The sequence below is a fragment of the Cornus florida genome, unplaced genomic scaffold, assembly GCF_030987335.1.
Source record: "Cornus florida cultivar Cherokee Brave unplaced genomic scaffold, ASM3098733v1 CherokeeBrave_3.0.0_Hap2_Chr05, whole genome shotgun sequence".
Taxonomy (NCBI): Eukaryota; Viridiplantae; Streptophyta; class Magnoliopsida; order Cornales; family Cornaceae; genus Cornus; species Cornus florida.
Window position 1 is genome coordinate 100,081,686 of NW_026775575.1, and position 17,722 is coordinate 100,099,407.

Here is a 17,722-nt window from a genome sequence, read left to right on the forward strand (position 1 = left end):
TAATATATTACAATAATATAAGGACATTATTAAGTTTTTACGCTCAAAATTCTTTTTTTATAGTTGGTGAACGAGTTTAGAGAAGGTGAAAGTAATAAATTCTGTACAGCTTGTAATTTGTCCAAATTTCCAAATAATAATAATAATAATAATAATAATAAAAAGAGTTAATTACAAGGACACCTTCTAAGGTTTGTCATAATGACGACCATATGCAATACAGTCCTTGATTTGTCTAATACATGATAAAATGACCTTAATGACCTTTGACTTGTGAAGGAATACTGAAATTATCAATGACAACGAACCTAAAAAACCAAAAGACCAAGTGGTCCAGTAATATCACCCCTTCTTTTTTTCAAAAGGAAGGTCGGGGTTCGAATCTCGGTGAAAGTAGGTGCGTGCGTTAATTGCTTTAACTTCCAAAAAGAAAAAAAAGAGAAAAAAAAAAAAAGAAAAAGAAAAAAATGACCCTAAAAAAAAATTCAACCTTCTCACGTCCAAACATAACCCTGGGACTCTCCGAGTGGAGAGGTAAAACATATAGGCCGTCAGTCTTCTACTTAGACTATCACTACTCTCCTCCAAAGTCCTAATCTCTCATCAGCAGAAAAACAAAGTAGCTGTTGATATCATCAACTCAGCCTCGATTTGGCCTTTTGCTGAAGGTCGGACACAAGAAACATTCACCATTCCTATGCTCTCTTATGCTATCTAACTACATAAATGGCCTCAGCCTTCTTCTCAAGAACTCTGTTTGCCCAACGCCTCATTCAACCTTCACTTTTTCTCACACACAAGCCCCAAATTTTCACGACTCTCTTCAATGTAAGATCTCCATCTCTCTCATTTCGGTCTTCCATTTATCATCGGTCTTGGTAGATAAGTGTTGATGCGAGTTTTTATTTAACTCTGGGTTATGATTTTCATTCAATTATTATTTTTTTGATCGTTTCGATGATTTGTGCCTTTGTATGATTAATTTTGTTTTGTGCCCATTTTCGTTTTCTCTGTTCATATAATCTGAATTATTTTCGTCAATGGGTTGTCATTTTTCTTTTTTTGGGGTGATTAAGTAATTTATTTATTTTTTCTGTCAAATTTAGTGCAATAAGAAACAGGGTTTTGAACAGTTGAGTGATCTACTTGTTGGGTTCTGTGATTTTTGTGCTATTTTTTTTTTGGGTTAATTGATTTCTGTTGCAAATAGGTGAAGGGTTTGAATTTCTAAATATGTGCATCAACCTACTGGTATCAGAATCGTGCATAAACATTTTTTTTTATTATTGGGATATAGCAGTATAGATTTTATTTTATTTTTCATTATATAGGAAAAAAATGCAAGGCTCTGGGTGGAGGCTTATTGGATTAAGAAAATTCAATTGGTCTATCTTTCTAGCAAATTGGTGCAGTCAAATTATTGATATTCATTAGTCTCCCTAAGTTGTGAAGGTTGTATACACCACCTTTAAATGTAAAACGGTCTTTCTTCCTTTAAGTCGCTGTCCAAAGTGCTAGTAATGGTAAATTGTAGATTTTTAACTGTCTTTTTTTTTTTTTTTTGTAACAAACTGGGCTAGAATTTATTTTCCATAGACTCTTGTTTATTTCAATCTATTCTGTTCTTTTCAGTGAAGATCTCATAGTGCTTTCTTATGTTACTTGCAGAGGAGACCATTTCATTTGCAAGCCACTTCCTTCCATTTGGCGTATAAGAAATCTGGTTCTGTTTTTAGTGCTATGGCCTCAACAGGACATTGGCCAAAAGCTTCTTTCTCAACACAGTCCATATCGACTAATGAACCTGTTGTTTCAGTTGATTGGCTACATGCTAACCTGCGAGAGCCTGATATCAAGGTATGCACTTAAGCTGATTACAATTGTGTCTTTCTGTGGTCACATTTTTGTTCCCAAGTATGCGATTGTGTTCTTTAAACGTACTTCAAAAGCAGGGCAATTCCTATTGTGGTTTTCCGTTCCCTTACTGTGTTGTCATGACAACAACAACCAAGACTTTTCCCAATTACTTTGGGTTGGTTGCATGAATCACATGTTTCCATTCCTCTCTATTTAAGGCCATAGTCTCATTCAATCCACATGCTTTCATATCTTTCTTTACTAACTCTACCCATGTTTACTTTGGTCTTCCTCTTCCGCTAGTATTATCCTCAATGTTGACTATAACCGTTTCCCACACTATGTTGTCATAATAAAAAATTTGTCTTTGTTGGTATTTTGCAGCTTCTTTTGGAACACACACTATCTCTCTGTCTGTCTGTCTGTCTGTCTCCCTGTGTGTGCGTGTGTGTAATGTTGAGCTTGAATGCATTTTATTTATATCAATTTAGATTCTAGATGCTGGTATTATAATATTCTGTGACTTTATGTTTTCAGGTGTTGGATGCATCATGGTACATGCCAGATGAGCAGAGAAATCCACTTCAGGAATATCAGGTGTTGCTTATGACTTTATTTCCAGCAATTTAACATTTATCATTTCTTAACGTGGCACTAGCTGGATGGTTACATTGTTAGTTTAAATTCGAGGAATTTGGTGCTAAGAACACACACTTCTAAGGAGTTATGTCTATGCTGAACTCTGGCATGTGTGAGCATTTTCGCTTGCTAGGCACTTTAGGACACGCATCTGACACATTTTGGATGTCTATAATTTAAAATTAATTTTTTCAATTTTAGACACATGGACAACACTTCATTGTCATTGTATATCTCTCTAAGAACAATTTCCCTTGGTTTACTCTGCACACTTTCTCCAGCATTTGTCAGCCTACCATTTGTTAGGATTTCCAGAATGACCTCCCCAAAGTTTTAAATATAAAATACCCATGTAGAGTTGCTCTTTTATGGCAGTGCTGAATTCACCTGTCCAAAAATCAAAACACAAGGCTATCCTTAAAATAATTCCTTTAACAAAAGGTTTATACAAAATTTTATGAAGTTGGACATATGAGTAGAAGAGGACAATCGAAGAATCAGATTGTGTTCATTCTCATATGTACAGACACGATTATGTCACTGTTCTTGTTATGACTTAACCTTTATAAGGGTGATTCTAATTATATAGTTTCCAAGTAGGAAATTAGTTGTACTTCTATTTGATTTAGCTGTCATGAAGCAATCGTTACATAACCTAAATTATTTTATTAAAAAGTAGATGACATATTGCCGTGTCTTCGTTGTGTCCATTTCTTGTTTATCATCTGTATCCATGTCCATTTTATGCATTTGGGTTTGTGGTATTGATTTAAATTATTTTCTGCAGAATTGTTCTCTCTCAGTGTTAGCTACTACTCTGTTTGTAAAATTCTGACTTCTTTTTTTTGGTTTGTTTTGGGGTTTGGCCGTGGTTGAAACAGGTTGCCCACATTCCTGGTGCCCTTTTCTTTGATGTAGATGGAATATCGGACCGCACAACTAATGTGAGATGGTTTCTCCTAAATTTGCTTACCTTTTAAAATAAGTAGAGTAGGAAAAGAGTTTGCATTTTGATTTAAGGTTTACAAAATCTTTGTATTTTTGTTCTTTGCTTTTAAAATACCTTTGCCTTCTGTATAATATTTGCATATTTCTATTCTAAGCATCCAAAAAATGAAGATTTTGTTTTTATTCTAGCCTTGCAGATTCCTAAATTTTACATACTGGAGTTACTTGTTGGCCATTAGACCTGTTCTTGAGAAATTGATTTTTATTGCTCTTTATACATGATGTGAGGAACTTTACATTCTTAAATGATGTGTAACAGTTGCCACACATGTTGCCATCAGAAGAAGCTTTTGCTGCTGCGGTATCTGCTCTTGGTATTGAGAACAAAAATGGGGTTGTTGTTTATGATGGAAAGGGAATTTTTAGTGCGGCTCGTGTTTGGTGGTGAGTTGCAGGTTGTGATATTACGTGTCAACAAATTTTCACCGATGGTAGCAGTCTAGCAGAGCATGTTCCTCGGTCATGTTTATTGAACTTAATTACTAACTTCATTAATTGGATAAACAGGATGTTTCGTGTTTTTGGGCATGACAGAGTCTGGGTGTTGGATGGAGGCCTGCCGAGATGGCGCGCATCAGGTTTTGATGTTGAATCTAGTGCTTCTAGTGATGCAATTTTGAAAGCAAGTGCTGCGAGTGAGGCAATAGAGAAAGTATACCACGGACAAGCAGTGAGTTATTATTCATCCCTCTAAACGTTTATTCCTTATCGTTTGTTGTTCATCTAGATGGCAAACAAAATTTATTGATTCAAGGAGTACTTCCAGGTTTCATTGTCTTCATGTTCCATTTGATCTATCTTTGCCTAAGGTGCATATCAATCGAAATTTGTTTAAGTATGCTTTATTCTGCTGCTTGACTGCTCAAAGAAGGATTCTTATGGATTTACTTGATAGGATGTTGTTTGTACTCAGTAGAGCTGCTAGTTTTTGACAGCTGAGAATCTCGTGGAGATGTCGACTGTGCTATTTGGAATTTTTCCCGCTTTTCTTCCCCTTGTTTTCAAATTCCATGTAATTGAGGCAGGTCTCCACGCGGTGTATTGTATTTGCTTAGATTTCTTCTATGTTATTCAAACTTGGGTATGTGTCTGAGTGTCTGATCCTTGACTTCCAAAAAAATAGGATATGGGGACATTGCTAAAGTGTATCATCATGAGAGCCCTTCTATGCGATATACTTTAACTTTGTCTTCCACTCTTTGTTCCACTGACTGTGCTTGGACTGCTGGAGCCGAAACTGGTTGGTGCTTTGCCTGGTCCGAGTGTCTGATCCTTGTAACTTCCAAAAAAATAGGATATGGAGACATTGCTAAAGTGTCCCAAAATTGAGTATGGGTACTTATGAAAAAAACAGTATTAAGGGGCAGGGTAAATGTCTAAATTCTTTAATAAAATTGGAATTATTAAAATTACCGTTATAAATTTAAGTCTTTTTGTAATTTTGATATAACGAAGGGTAAATCTTTATGCTTCTATAAAAAAATAAGAAGTTGCAGGGTTTAAATGCAAACCCAAAAAATTATAGCATTCAAAAATTCTAAGGTCATTCCTATTTCAATGTGAGGAAAGTCTAGCTGCTTCAACAAAAGGGGACCCACCCTAGCTGCATCAACAAAAGAAACCCTAGCCACCATGGACGGACTCTTCCACCTGCGCGAACCACTCTGGCATAGTTTCTTCATACTGGTGACAATGTGAATCATCTCATAATTGAATATTTCAAATCAAACTGGTAGAGAATGTGTATTTTACTGCATCTTTGACATAAGAAACATTGGAGTTGTTCAAATCGGAGGAGGTACGCAAGATTTTTTCCCCTCTTTTTCTTCCATCACTTCTGTCCTTGTTTCTTCTTCTTCCTCTCTTCTGTGTCCATACCCGTGTTGGTGCAGTTACTTAGGGCAAACCAATACTTTTTCCCTACCCTAAATTCCTAATGCAATTAGTATTCATTGAAAGGAACCAGAAATTCTAATTGAGATGTCAATATTTTGGCTTAATATATATATATATATATATATATATATATATATATATATATATATATATAGAGTTGCTTACAATGTATTTTTTTAATTTTAGTGATTTTATTTTCAATGTGATTTTGTTTATGATTCTTTTCTTTTTCCTAGAGTTTTCTTCACTTGAATATGATTCCCACAATTACCCATCAAAACATTTCTACTTTTGCAGGTTGGGCCAATTACATTCCAGACTAAGTTTCAGCCTCATCTTGTCTGGACGCTTGAACAGGTTGGATTCTTGAGTTATAATTGATGTTGCTTTCTGGTTAAATTATGAGTTCATTTTCGTTTCTGAAAATTTTGGCCAATTGTGAATAAGGTTTAAGATAGGATATGATATTGACTACTTTTTTTTTTTTGATAAGTAAAATTGTATAAAAGTGCTCAAAAGGAGAGAGAAGCCCTAGAGAACTGCACAAGGCCAAAAAGGGCCTCTAAGCAATCTCAGAGTCCAAAAAATCATCAATCTCCTCTAAAAGATCCATAATTTCTCCCTAAAACCCAACAAAAAATAGTGGAAATAATAGAGAATTTAAGCATAGAAATAGGCATCTCCTTTCTTTCAAAATATCTCCTATTCCTCTCGAGCCAAATACACCACCAAACATAGAAGCGTAACCCTCCAAGCATCCCGGACATGAGCCCCCACTATACAACCTCTCCAAGCCTCAATCAACCCTCTGGAGGATCTGGGCATAACCCCTGAATCCCAAACAAACCAAGTTTACATATATCGGATCTCTAATGGATTCTGAACCTGATAGTTAGTTGCCTCCCTCATTGTTCCAGTGAACACGTCCATGCCTATCACAAAAAGGTAGGGGGATAAGGGGGTTACCTTATCTCATGCCCCTGGAACTGGCAAAGAAAACCATAAAGCTCTCCGTTAACAGAAATAGAGTATTTCTGGGTAGAAATACAGTCTGGTCCAATGCACCACTTTTTCAGGAAATTCCATCTGTTTCAATAAAACAATAAGAATTCTTCAGTCCATTGTATTGTAGACCTTCTTGATGTAATCTTCAGAGTTTGGAGTGCATCTAGGGACCTACCCCCCTTGTGATATCCTTTCATCAACTTTTGCACTAAAAGAATGTTCTCAGTGATTTTCCTGCTTTCTATGAAGGCAGTCTGGTTATGACATATACTAGTAGGCAAGATGGCCTCAACTTTATTGACTATGATTTTGGAGATGATCTTATATAAAGTATGTAACATGATAATAGTCGAAAAATAAAAGTAGAAAAAGAAGGCTTACTGGTTTGGAGATTAAGGCTACAATAGTGTTGTTAATCTCTTTCAGTATACAACCAGGAGCGAAAAAGGAAAAGATAGTTTCAGTGACTTCATCTCCAACAACAATCCAAGCTTTCTTAAAAAAATGGAGCAGGATACCCATCTGGTCCCGGGTTTCATGACCTTTAAACCAAACACAACTTGTTTAGTCTTTTTTTTTATTGTTAATGCTTTGATCTTGATCATGATTGATTCTCAAAATGGGAAGGCTCGGGTCACTCAATCTCGAGTCATAGAACTAGCATTAGAGAAGTAAGCAGCTGTTAAAATGGGAAGGCTCGGGTCACTACGGAATCCATGTTTTCCTTAATATTGGAAAGAACTATAACGTCCCACATCGCTTGGGGGAAGAAATTGCTGGCACTTACTTTCAGGGAGAGGCCTCCTACCTGTGTAGGCGTGTTTTGAAAACCGTGAACACTGAGAGTGTGCAAAGCAGACAATCCCAGAATGAAATGGGTGGAGCGTGCACAGGCCCATAACGGTCAGGTTAGGGAGGACGTTGGGTCCCAAGAGGGGATGATTGTGATGTTCCACGTCGCTATGGGATAAGAAGTTGCCGGCACTTATAAGGGGGATGCCTCCTACCTTTGTATGCGCTTTTGGAAAACCGTGAGCATAGAGTGTGTGTAAAGCCAACAATATCTACAGAGTGTGGGGTGGGTCCTGGCAATAACTGAACCATCCTCTGTGCTGACAGAAAGCAATCTGTTAGAAGTTCCTCCTCTGATTAACAGTTTTGAAGAAAAATTTAGACTTCTGGTCCCCTACTGGAGTCACTGGTCCTGGACTTCTGCATCAAGAAGCTTTCTTCAGAGTCCACAACATCCTTAGCCTCAACTTTCAGTTGGCTGTTGGTGGGGTCCCCTATCATCTGCAATTTCATGTTCTGCATTTTTTATCTAGCATCCACAACTCTTTTAGAAATATTCTGATTCAAACTCTTTAATTCAGTTAGATTGCATTTTCAACTTTTCACGTACCCACATAGGAGCCCCACCGGGACTTGAAATTTGCAGAAGACTGCAACAATACTCAGAAACTGCTCAAATTCAGCCCAAAAATCAAAGAACTTAAAAGGTTTAGCAACTGTAGGCAACTCAGGCAAAACTCTGACAACACAAGGAGAGTGGTCAGACGTACCTTAAGGAAAAAAAAATAACTTCAGAATATTGATACCGATTTAACTAGGCATCATTAACCAGAACTCTATCCAGTTTGCTAGCGATAGCCTCATCTCGTTGTCTCCCAGTATTTCAACTAAAATGAACCCCACATACTTGAGATTTGTAAGATCTGCGTGTCTGATGCAATCTCTGAATTCGTCGGCATAATCAGGTAGAACCTGGAATAGATCTGCCTTTTTAATAGATTGGATGCCTCAAGCCTCACGGTTTCATAGAACCCAAATCCTACCACAAAGTATAATTTTTTAATCATTTTCTTTCTTTATAGAAGTCCCAATTATACTTTTCTTTAGCTCAACTTCGAAGAAAATGAAGGTTAATTATTTTTTAATGTCTGCAACGGTGCTGGACAAATTTGGTCAAGGTTTGTCTTAGCATGTGTCTTGAGACACCAATCATTTAGAAAGAAGCTGTCTGTTTTATTTTTATTTTCATGTTGCTGGTTGAATTTTAAAATACTGCTCTTTAATCTCCATTTCAAGTTATATTTTCTCTCTATTTTTCAGGTGAAGAAAAATGTTGAGGACAATACACATCAACACATAGACGCCCGTTCAAAGGCCAGGTTAACTGGATTTGTCCTTGATTATTGTTATATCTATCACTGACTTGTTTGCCATCAGTTTATTGCTTATATGTGTTCTTGAATTATAACCTTCCATGCAACATTGTTTGACTTCATCTAGGAGGTTTACTGTTTTCGTGTCCTCTCTCTATAGTATCAACCATCATCTTCCCTGGTTATTATGTTTTGACACATGTAACACAACTGAAACTTGTCGTTTTTACATTAGATAACCAGTCACTAAGTAGTGAGATTTGTTGAGTAATTAGATTAAGAGTGCATTTAGATGTCCCTACTGACTAATCAAAAAAAAAAAAAAATGTCCCTACTGAATTGCTATTTTCCTCTCCTTAGAATATGAAGGCACAAATTCATGAATGGACTCAATATATGGCATTACCAGTGTTTGTCACGCTTACAGAGGGTGTTAGAGATTGGAGACAAACCTAATCTTTGAGTCCTTGACATTATTTTGGGAAGTTGCTGCTATCGATACTGGAACTTGTGTCCTCACTCTTACAAAAACAAATTGGAAGAATTGACTACTGTGAGACTACAATTGGAGCGCTGACTTGAGATTGCAATTGGGGTCATAAATAGAGTTCAGTGCAGTGAACTTCAAGTACTGATGTTTTAATTAATTAATTTACTACTAATTTTGGGTTAGGGGGCAAAGATGGGCATAGGAATTAGAATCACAATTCTGAAAAGGACCCATGCTCCATCCAGAATCCTGTCATGTTGCTAATCTTTAGGCATTAGGTACTTTTTCAATGGATCCATTGTTTGATCAAAGGTTTTTTTTTCATTGGGGGTGGCATGTCATGGTTGCATTGGAATCTTGTTGATCAGGAGTTCAGCCCAGTGTAGCTGCAATGTATGTCATTTCGCCTTTCCATTTGTAGCATAGAAAAGGGTATAAAACATGCCTATGAAAATTTGATATATGTTTAGCATGGATGATTGCAGAGAAGTTACAGGTGGTGAGAGATTATTAACATAATTAGGGGTGTGGCATAAAGTTACTTGCAAAGAATGAATACTGTGGAGATGGTACTAACACAAAATTTCCATGTCATTCCGGGTAATTTTATTGGCAACCAAGTGATGATAACATGAAGCGTGTATATTGACGATTTCAAGGCTACTTCAACATCAATTATAATAAAATCATAATTCCAATTCAATCAATTCAAATTTGATGTAGGTGGAATTTCACTTGAATTACTTTTGTTGTATATATATTTTTATGTTGACTAGAGTTGTCCCCACCCTTTGGGTAGGATTATTCTCCCAAGGACGCATAGAAGGGTCCCAATGCCACACCCCAATCTTAATTCAGGATGAATCCCTGTGAGGTTGACCTCACGGGAAGAATTGAACCTAGTACCTTAACGTTGTTAGGGCGGCACTTTATATATATATTTATAAGCAACAGTTCAGATGAATTATGAGAACTGATGATAAAAGGATTCAGTGAATGCCTCTCAAATTCTAAAAGATAGCCTTTGTTATAAAAAATTAATTATTTCAATAAATTGTGTGTAAACATGATGGAACTAGCATCTTCCCATGACTTGGTCATAAATCTAATATGCTTGGCAATATTAATATTTTACATTCACATAATATTACTTTGATTGGTAAGTTAGCACATAAATGGTCCAAATTCTTGGGTTTAAACTCTGTGTTTCAGTTTCTGCTCATATTGGATTTGCAACCAATAAATGAATTTAACCTAATTAATGGCGACTATGATAAGGGACATACTTGACCATATCTTTAGAAATGCTATGATAAGGGACATACTCGACCATATCTTTAGAAACATTCTTGATGGTATAACTTGTTGGAATCCTAAACAAACAAAGGGCAGAGATGATCCAAAATTTCTGAAGAAGTCCTCGTTAACTGGGGGTCAAATCTAGATTTTCTTTAATGGTTCAGAAAGCCTTTCCATGCAAATATGTAACAATAAGAGTATCTTCTTGTTCATATAATCCCTTTTGGATTTAATGGAGATTTTTATAATTTGCAGGTTTGATGGGGTTGCACCAGAGCCTCGAAAGGGAATAAGAAGTGGTCATGTACCAGGAAGCAAGTGCATTCCTTTTCCCCAGGTAAAAGATTGCCTGTGTTAAGCAGTTCCTATTATTATTTTTAAGACCCGAGGAAGAACTTCAATATATCCTTGGTCTGAGATATAAGTCCGTACTCTTAGGATCCATTGTATTTAATGAAAATAAAATTATGAAAATGAATGGGTCACATGTTTTTGCATTAAGAATTCACAATATGAGGGTGGTGAATAGATCCTTCAATTCCTTTTACATGTGAATACCAAATTTAACTAATATGGTCAATTTTAAGTTTGTGATCAACCACCCTATAAGCAAACAACCACAAATAAAGCAGTAAAGAGAATGATATATATATATATATATTATTTTTTTGTAAAATGAAAATGAAAAATACCACGGGAAAACCCACATAGACCTTCGTCTTAGGCGAACCAATTCAGTAAGCAAGAGAAAGAATACAACTTTGAACGACAATTCCAAGTTTTAGGACCTTTGGAATCACCCATTGTATTTACCTTGACGTACAACATTCGCCAAGTCTAGAATCTATTGCCTTCAGCATCATTGATTCACTTCCTCTGTTAAGGCAATTACTCCCCAACAATCCTCCTTTTCTTCTTATATTCTTCAGTGATGAATGCCAAGACTCCTCAGATCAAGCCTCCACAACTTTGTTCTAGAGTATGGACGGATACTACTGGTTGTCATTCTCCAGTATTTGATCAGAGTTAATACCTTAATGGACACTGTGATGTGCGTGAATAAAGAAAATCACACTAGGGAATTCTAACAAATATTTATGTGAACATAGCGATGTATTTATAGGGCAAATAAACCTGAAAGACTCCTAATTTAATTAGAAAAGTAGCGCCCAAATCGTGCAATCAGATTCAATTGAAGTCCTAATCAAACTTAAAATCCTTTTTCAACAAGGAATTGCAGTACCGGCGTTAACTTTTCAAAAAATAAAAATTGCAGTACTGGCTTTCATGTTTCTGTTCCAAACTGTACCAATTTTAAGTTTTCAAAAATCTTTGGAGTAACTGGTTCTAATGTGTAGGTGCAAAAATTTGCAGAACTAGGAATAGTCGACAAAATCTCTGCCATTACTACACCCAAAAGAGATATACAGAAAAAATGGCAAAGGCCCCCAAAGAAAAGAGATTTGCTCATATTGTTCTTAATTATAATTCTCTGAGTGTGTTGTGGAATTCTTTTACTTTTTTTAGTCAAGCGAATTATTGCACCTACATAATGCTTTCTTATACTGGTTCAATTTTGAATTTTGATGACAAGTACAACTAAAACAAAAATTCTGTTATGATTCATAATAGAAGACTCCTATTCTCACAAAACTAAGTAATACTGGTTTATCAAAAAAAAAATACCATTTAGTACTGGTTTTTAAGTCTTATCATAAAGTTTTACCAACTATGGACTTTAGTAGTACAGCTTCTCAAGTCGGTTCTAGTACCTATGTGGTACCGGTGCAACATCTCTGCACTTCTGAAAATAAGTTCAAACAACGTTCACCGGGTTTTTAAGAACATTTGGACATTTCAGATCATTCAAAGAATGTCTCAGAAACAAGATTCAAGTATGCTTAGGTTTTGTTATGAAACTTGTCTCACTTGAGAATTAGGCACACAAATAATTTGTTTTTTTTATAAGTAAGATTTTATTAAAAACGCTCAAAAGGGGTGCGGAACCCAAAGAAACAAAAGGCCAAAGGGTGCCTTAGACCTTCAAAGAGGCCAAAAAAACAATAATCTCCTCCGTAGATCTATAATCCCTCCCTGAAACCCAACAAAAAAGAGTAGTAATAATAGAGAACTTAAGAATAGAAACAGGCTTCTTTTTTCCATCAAAATATCTCCTATTTCTCTCGAGCCAAATACACCACCAAATACAAAGAGGCGTAGCCCTCCAAGCATCCTGAATGATAGTCCCAACAGAGACGCCTCTCCAAGCCTCAATCAACTCTCTAGAGGAACAAGGCATAGCCCAATGGACTCCAAATAATCCAAGCATCAAATCCCAACAGTCTCTGGCCATGCTGCAATGTAAAAGTAGGTGATCAATGGTCTCCTCATCACACAAGTACATATAACAATGATTGACCACCACTTGATTCCTCCTCCTCAGATTATCCTGGGTTAAAATCTTATTCAAGACGGAGGTTCAAGCAAAAAAGGCGACCTTGCGGGGAGCCTTGGAACGCCAAATAGACTTCCAGGGGAAAGGGTCTCTGGGAACAAACGAAAGGCATCTGAAAAAAGACCTAACCTCGAAACGGCCTTGCGAATTAGGAACCCAAAACCAACAATCCGACTCCCCAAAAGTGATCACCTGGCTATACAGAAGCTCCAAAAAACAAGAAACATCCTCGATCTCTCAATCCTGAAATTGCCTCCTGAACTGAACATTCCAAGTCAGTCTCCCGTTATCAAGGTGATAACAGTCAACTACCATGGCCTTACAGTGAGAAGCAATCCTATAGAGCCGTGGGAAAGCGAGAGCAAGAGGAAGCTCCCCACACCAAAGATCCTTCCAAAAATTAATCCTCCTACCATCCTTGATTCGAAAACGAACATGCTTGCAGAAATCATCCCAACCCCTCCGAATGAAATTCCAAACCCCCACCCCCCTTGGACCACGCATCGCAAGAGAACACCACCCACCACTACTTTCCCCCAACTTGCTCGCGATAACTCTCCTCCAAAGCCAATGTCTCTCAATCCCAAACCTCCAGAGCCATTTACCAAGGAGAGCTTTATTGAAAGGCAACAACCTCCTTAACCCTAAGCCTCCATACCGAAATGGAACACCCCCCCCCCCCCCCCCCCCCCCCAACAAAAGAAAGTTGCACTGCAATCTCTCAATTCTCTCAGCCACTGAAGAAGGAATCTGAAACAGAGAGATGAAATAAGTAGGAAGGCTAGAAAGGGTGCTCTTAATCAGAGTAACCCGGCCATGCTCCCTGTGTTTGGTCCATTGTATCTGATGCTTGGGGGACAGCCTGAATTATGATGTATTGGGGCACTAAATCAGATGTTAATAGTCAAATGTTCATTGGTATAATTTTGAACAAGCAGGAAGGGAGGCCTGGGAATCTCTCTCTTTCTGTTTCTTTCTCTCTTGCTAATTGGGCACTGGACTGTTGAGTGATGTTTTTGTAGGAATATAGTGGATGTAGGAGTTTGAAGAGTGCTCTGCTGATATTATGGAAATGCAATTAATAAGCTGCAATCTTATGCATAGTTAATTTCTGATAGAATTGTGTAATTGTCATTTAATGAAGAATTTGGTGGAAGAGTTCAAAATTTTGTTATATTGAAACGAGAAATAGAAAAGAACAATTTGGAAAGTGTGTGCAAATAAAAAAAAGAATGGTTTTGGTCATCATTGCTGTCTGAAGGATCTGAACAGGGTGATAAAAAGAAAAAAGGAAATATAATTAAATACTATCACCTTGATTCTTTGGAAATCTACCCAGTGTTCTTTGTCTTTAACCCGACCAGTAGAACTTATCGAGCATGACCAGGGACGGATCCAAAAACATAAGTTAGGTGGGGCAATGTGAATTTTTTTACTAATTTCAGCAAGGGGGGGGGGAGGGGGGCAATAGTATAATTTTATAGATATATATATATATATCAAAATTCTAAAAATATTAGGGTATAATACTAAAAAAACTAAACCCACTGGGCACACAATAGATCCGTGCCTGAGCATGACAGGGTCCAGACAGATTGAAAATGGGTTTTATTTAGGTGTTATGAGGGCTTTTCATATCAGCTTCATGGTGTGTGTTTGTTGGCTCATTGCAGATGTTGGATAGCTCACAGACACTCCTATCAGCAGATGAGCTTAAGAAGAAGTTTGATCAAGAAGGTAAGGGATTTGTATGTGCATGGTGTAGCACATGCTTTGTATTTATTATTATTATTATTTTTTGGGTTTTATTTTTTCCTATCCCAGCTGAAATGCAATCTAATGAATCCTTGATCTGGTTGAATATGTTTGCTAATGTTTTAAAAAAGTGTTCTAACTATTCTGACAATTTTCATGCATGTGTAAACAACGTGTGACTCATTTCAACAAGCCGACTCAATGAATTTGTAGTATCATGGGATTAAAAAAGAATATAAGCGTATACCTAAACTCGTATGTATGAATGAATGTAATGACCAACAGAAGTATGTGTTCATATATAGAACTTCAGAAAGAAAATCTTATTGGCAAGATCTGGTAAGTTCCACAATAGTGATGATCATCATTTCTATTAAAAACTAAAAAAAAAGCAATAAATTATTGAAAAGTGAAGTTTTTAGTTTAGGAAGAGCCTGTAAAATTTAAACTTTTTCCCACCAAATTCTGCAAGAAATTTCGGCATCGTCTTTGCCAATGCTTCCACTATAGCTTTCTGGTCTATTATACTTTTTAAAATTTCAATCTTGAGAAGTTGAAATTTCGTTTGTTAGAATGAGTGATTGAATGGATGAGAAACTTCCGTCTCTCTTCTGATTGGTAACATGCTTTTTTATGGGAGTTTGAGCTGGATGGATACCTGCATATGTAAACTCTGGTCTGTGATTCAATTATATTCATTATTTCCTTGAATCAGCAAGGAAAAAAAAAAAAAAAATTCCCATATCAAGTGGAATGAATGATACTTCACTAAATACATTCTTTTCAGTTATCCACCTTATAGGTAAATTTCATTACCATTATGAAGTTATCTGTTTAGTTTGTTTTTATCTTCTTTTGACAGTCGTAATAAGATTCAACAACTGCTAAAGTGGTTACCATGCCATAGAAAAGAAAATGGATATAAGCCAACCATAATGTCGTCCTACAGTTACATATATGAATACAAAGAAAAAGATGCCATTGTTTTCACACAATATTTTATGTTAGACCATAAGATTCCTCTACCCTTCCAAGCTAAACTTCTAGTGATACTTCTCCACTAGACCCGTGTGTATTAAGAATTATTCTTTTGTGGTGTACCAAATTATTTCTATGATTCCAACAATGCATGTCAAGACATTAATATGTTGTAGGTGTCTAAATTGTTTTCTTTTATCCAGTATTTTATCCCTTGGGTTTGTTGTTCTTGTTTGCGAGTTGTTATTCTTAATCATTTGCTGTCACTCGACAAATTCTGACCACCCAACTGTATATTTTACTGCAGGCATATCTTTGGACAGCCCCGTTGTAACTTCTTGTGGCACTGGTGTGACTGCTTGCATTCTTGCATTGGTGATACTTCTGTTCTTGTTTCGTTTCTTACCTTGCCATCATTGTATTTTCATATTGACATTAAAGATCATCTTTTTAGTTCTTTGAGAATCGTTTTGCAATAATGAAAAACCTAGTAGGGGAAAAAAGAACAAAAAGGGAAAATAAGCAAAGCAACCTGTGAACGGCTGTGGGTGGGGAAGAGCTTATAGTAATAGTTTCTTCATGATGAACTAATTTTTCAGTTTGTCCCAAATTATAATATTATTTTCTACTTATCAAAAAAAATAATATTATTTTCTACTAAAATTATGAAGGGAGATGAGATTAATCAGAATATATATTTTTTAAATATATACGGTTTTAACTATTATGAACTTAATTCTACATCCGAACACTTGGAGCTTGTTTCTGCCAATATATAATTTCTTAGTAACAAATTGTCCTAATAAAGAAAAGAAAAAAAGGAAAAAAATGATAGAAATAAAAATATCTTTCTTGTTTTTTCAGGGTTTGCATCGACTCGGAAAGACAGATGCTGTAGTTTATGATGGGTCATGGACAGAATGGGGAGGGGAATCAGACACACCTGTCTTGACTACAGAGCTTGCTGCTTAACATGCACGGATAAGGTTTTCCTTGTTCGATAATCATCCGAGACTCTGACGAAGAAGTTGTATAGGTAAATTTGTTACGGGAGTGTTTCATTTCTGTGAATTGCAAAGAATGTTAACGTCAGTATCCCAAAATGATGGCCCCTGAATTGGTTTATTGTGATGAAGAAAAGTGCTATAAAAAAAACGGCATTGGAATTCAAATGTTTGTTATCAAACCAACCTCTTAGTTATTGGAATTCAAATGTTTGTTATCAAACCAACCTCTTAGTTCTTGGAGAGTTGGATATAAATGTCATGATGCATGAGATGGGATTTAAACACTGTTGGCCAAAAAAGATCGATTTTTTTTCTTTCTTTCTTTTCTTTTCGTTTTGTTTTGTTTTTGTTTTTTAATCCATTGATGGCCTGCAAATCCTTTCATCTTGACCCATTCAAGAGTGTGAAATACGAAGTCATAATTTTCTTTTAATCGAAACTGAAGCAACTCTATATATAATTTGCCATTTGAATTAAAAAATGTTAATTAGAAAAAATTAAGGAGAGTTAATAGATGATTTGAAACGGTCAGCAAGCTGAGAAAAGCTGCTTTTGTTCTCCGAAGAATGTTCAGTTTGGGGTCTGCTATTATTGGCCTTCCCTGAAGGACCTCTAATTTCCAAACCAAGCAGAATACATGTAAATACTATAGTTCCTTCAAATTTTCTGTTCTTCATGGAGTTTGTGTTGTCATAATGATCGTAAATAGCATTACAAAAGTCCACGAATTTGGATGTTTCAACTTTCAACGAGTGACAGTTTGAAGGAATACTTTCAACCCTTTTTCGAAACTCCATAAAATAGTAAGTAAATAGCACTTCAAAAGTTCATATATTTGTAATACTCAAGCATGTGCGTGTATGTAGATACCTCTCCAAACTAGTTTTCAACGAGGGATATTTCGTTAGATGGTCACTGATAGACATTCAAAATTAATGTTTTATCCTTTAAAAACATAAAAGAAAATATAGAAGAAACCAAGCAAGAAGTTGTCAGTCTTTGGATTGACCTTTCATAATTTATATAAAACCACACTGGTTCAAAATCGACAATCTGCTATGTCCAGGCTCTTAAAACACCTCCACAATTTTACCATCGAGCACGTGTAGTCTGTGACGTGGTCCTCTACGATATTTATATGCGTGAATATCTCCTAATTGTGTATAAA

At 36.2% G+C, this 17,722-nt stretch overlaps 1 protein-coding gene across 1 annotated transcript; it reads left to right on the forward strand.

The window, feature by feature from the left end:
- Positions 1–543: 543 nt before the first annotated feature.
- Positions 544–16,836, forward strand: LOC132307970 (thiosulfate/3-mercaptopyruvate sulfurtransferase 1, mitochondrial-like). The gene is made up of 12 exons (XM_059805888.1): positions 544–828; positions 1,669–1,857; positions 2,395–2,454; positions 3,378–3,440; positions 3,764–3,888; positions 4,012–4,174; positions 5,698–5,757; positions 8,518–8,576; positions 10,615–10,696; positions 14,488–14,551; positions 15,855–15,922; positions 16,412–16,836. Exons 1-12 carry the CDS (start codon positions 727–729, stop codon positions 16,517–16,519), a joined length of 1,143 nt encoding a protein of 380 aa, XP_059661871.1. The 5' UTR covers positions 544–726; the 3' UTR covers positions 16,520–16,836.
- The last annotated feature ends 886 nt before the right edge of the window (positions 16,837–17,722 follow it).

Excerpts from the sequence above, each read along its gene's own strand:
- LOC132307970 (XM_059805888.1), top strand. The coding sequence starts at position 727 with ATGGCCTCAGCCTTCTTCTCAAGAACTCTGTTTGCCCAACGCCTCATT. Across the intron at positions 5,758-8,517 it reads TTGTCTGGACGCTTGAACAG|GTGAAGAAAAATGTTGAGGA; the intron begins GTTGGATTCTTG and ends TCTATTTTTCAG. Across the intron at positions 14,552-15,854 it reads GAAGAAGTTTGATCAAGAAG|GCATATCTTTGGACAGCCCC; the intron begins GTAAGGGATTTG and ends ATTTTACTGCAG.